The sequence below is a fragment of the Cyprinodon variegatus genome, unplaced genomic scaffold (assembly GCF_000732505.1).
Source record: "Cyprinodon variegatus isolate N-32 unplaced genomic scaffold, C_variegatus-1.0 Scaffold1538, whole genome shotgun sequence".
NCBI classification, from domain to species: Eukaryota; Metazoa; Chordata; class Actinopteri; order Cyprinodontiformes; family Cyprinodontidae; genus Cyprinodon; species Cyprinodon variegatus.
Window position 1 is genome coordinate 48,561 of NW_015151991.1, and position 2,221 is coordinate 50,781.

The following is a 2,221-nucleotide window of genomic DNA, read 5'->3' on the forward strand; positions in this document are numbered from 1 at the left end:
AATTCAGAGGCTGCGGTCTACCATGGCTCTGTTCGAAAACCCGCCAAAGGGTAGACCAGGCCGAAATTACAGCCAAAACTCATCCGGTCTCCTTATTTTCAAGGACTTCGAAGGATCCAGTCTAGGTAGACCGCGTCCTTGGAGGACCCGTCCTAGGTTTTCGAACAGAGCCATGGTAGACCGCAGCCTCTGAATTCGAACACAGCCAATAGGTGAGTTCGATTAAGCAGCAGAGCGGTTTCAATTCTCCGCCTATGGGCGCACAGGATTAAATAGTACATTATTCAAAATAGGTAAAGCAATGGCAGATGTGAATACTGTGAGCAACAAGATACAGTTGAACACGTTATGGTATACTGCAGGAAGTATGAAAGAGAAAGGAAAGAAATGGTTCAAAATCTAAAAATGGAAAGAATATAATTTGATTTAATAGAAATACTAAATAAAAACTCAAGAGATAAGTGTTATCTAATTGTTTTTCATTATCTTAGATTAATAAATGTAATTGAGAGGATCTGAATCTTATTTTGGTTTTGTTGATATTGTTTTGTTAATTTGATTGTGACCTATTTGTTTAGTATAAATTAGTAGCCATTCTGATCCACACTCCATACCAGTTGGTGGCGGTAAAGCGCCATTTCGTTGCGTGCCAACCGCCAAAAAATTCTATAAAGAAGAAGAAGAATTCGCCGCCTGGTTGCCCCGGCTACAGGGCGCGGTGGGCGGAGCTTCTTGCCGCCCGGATCTTTCCATGATAAGTGCTGAAATCCTGGAGCTGTTGGACCGCTTCTCCTCCTCTCCTCCTCCTCCTCTCCGCTCCTCCTGGTTCCTCCCTCCAGTTTTTCCTCCCTCCTCGCTGAAATGTTGAGCCGGGGGGAAGTTCTTGGTTCCCCCGGAAGGACGCGGCGGTTCCTCCTCTAACGGTCCGATGTTAGCAGGGCTGCTAGCCGCTGAGCAGCAGCAACGCTCCTCTCCTCATGGAGAGCGGTTCCTTCTCCGGGTACTCCTGGCTCGACTTCTCCTTCTCGGTGGTGGGGGTCTGCACCTTCCTGCTGGACTGGTGCTCCGACCTGTGGCTGGCCAGAGAGTTCTACTGCCGGGGGGAGCTGCTGTGGTTCGGGGTGCTGCTCAGCCTCATGCTCCTCTCCTCTATGGTGGTCCAGATGTTCAGCTGGTTCTGGTTCCGGTACGACCGGGAGCTGCCGGGCTTCATCCAGCAGGCTGCGGGGGAAGGAAGGATCCTCTGCGCGGACCGAGGGAGGGTGTTCTGCCTGCTGCATGTTCTCCAGCTGGGCTTCCTCTGCAGGTACTGATGCTGGTCCTGGTTCTGATCCTGGTTCTGATCATGGCCCTGGTTCTGATCCTGGTTCTGATGCTGGTCCTGGTTCTGATCCTGTTTCTGATCCTTGTCCTGGTTCTGATCCTGTTTCTGATCCTATCCTGGTTCTGATCCTGTTTCTGATCCTTGTCCTGGTCCTGTTTCTGATCTTCGTCCTGGTTCTGATCCTGGTCCTGTTTCAGATGCTGGTTCTGATCCTGTTTCTGATCCTCGTCCTGGTTCTGATCCTGGTTCTGGTCCTGTTTCTGATCCTCGTCCTGGTTCTGATGCTGGTTCTGATCCTGTTTCTGATCCTCGTCCTGGTTCTGATCCTGGTCCTGATCCTGTTTCTGATCCTCGTCCTGGTTCTGATCCTCATCCTGGTTCTGATCCTGATCCTGGTTCTGATCCTGTTTCTGATCCTTGTCCTGGTTCTGGTTCTGATCCTGTTTCTGATGCTGGTTCTGATGCTGGTTCTGATCCTGTTTCTGATCCTTGTCCTGGTGGTGGTCCTGGTTCTGATCCTGTTTCTGATCCTTGTCCTGGTTCTGGTTCTGATCCTGTTTCTGATCCTGGTTCTGATCCTGTTTCTGATCCTGTTTCTGATCCTGTTTCTGATCCTCGTCCTGGTTCTGATCCTGGTTCTGATCCTGGTTCTGGTTCTGATCCTGGTTCTGGTCCTGATCCTGTTTCTGATCCTTGTCCTGATCCTGGTTCTGGTTCTGATCCTGGTTCTGGTCCTGATCCTGTTTCTGATCCTTGTCCTGATCCTGGTTCTGGTTCTGATCCTGGTTCTGGTCCTGATCCTGTTTCTGATCCTTGTCCTGATCCTGGTTCTGGTTCTGATCCTGGTTCTGGTCCTGATCCTGTTTCTGATCCTTGTCCTGATCCTGGTTCTGGTTC

The 2,221-nt window shown here is 50.0% G+C and overlaps 1 protein-coding gene across 1 annotated transcript in view; it reads left to right on the forward strand.

Annotated features, from left to right (window-relative positions):
* Positions 1–729: 729 nt before the first annotated feature.
* Positions 730–2,221, forward strand: part of LOC107103833 (XK-related protein 8-like) — a 7,795-nt gene continuing 6,303 nt past the window's right edge. The window contains exon 1 of the mRNA XM_015403669.1: positions 730–1,306. Within this exon, the coding sequence (XP_015259155.1) occupies positions 978–1,306 (329 nt within the window). The 5' untranslated portion in view covers positions 730–977. The remainder of the gene's footprint in view (positions 1,307–2,221) is intronic.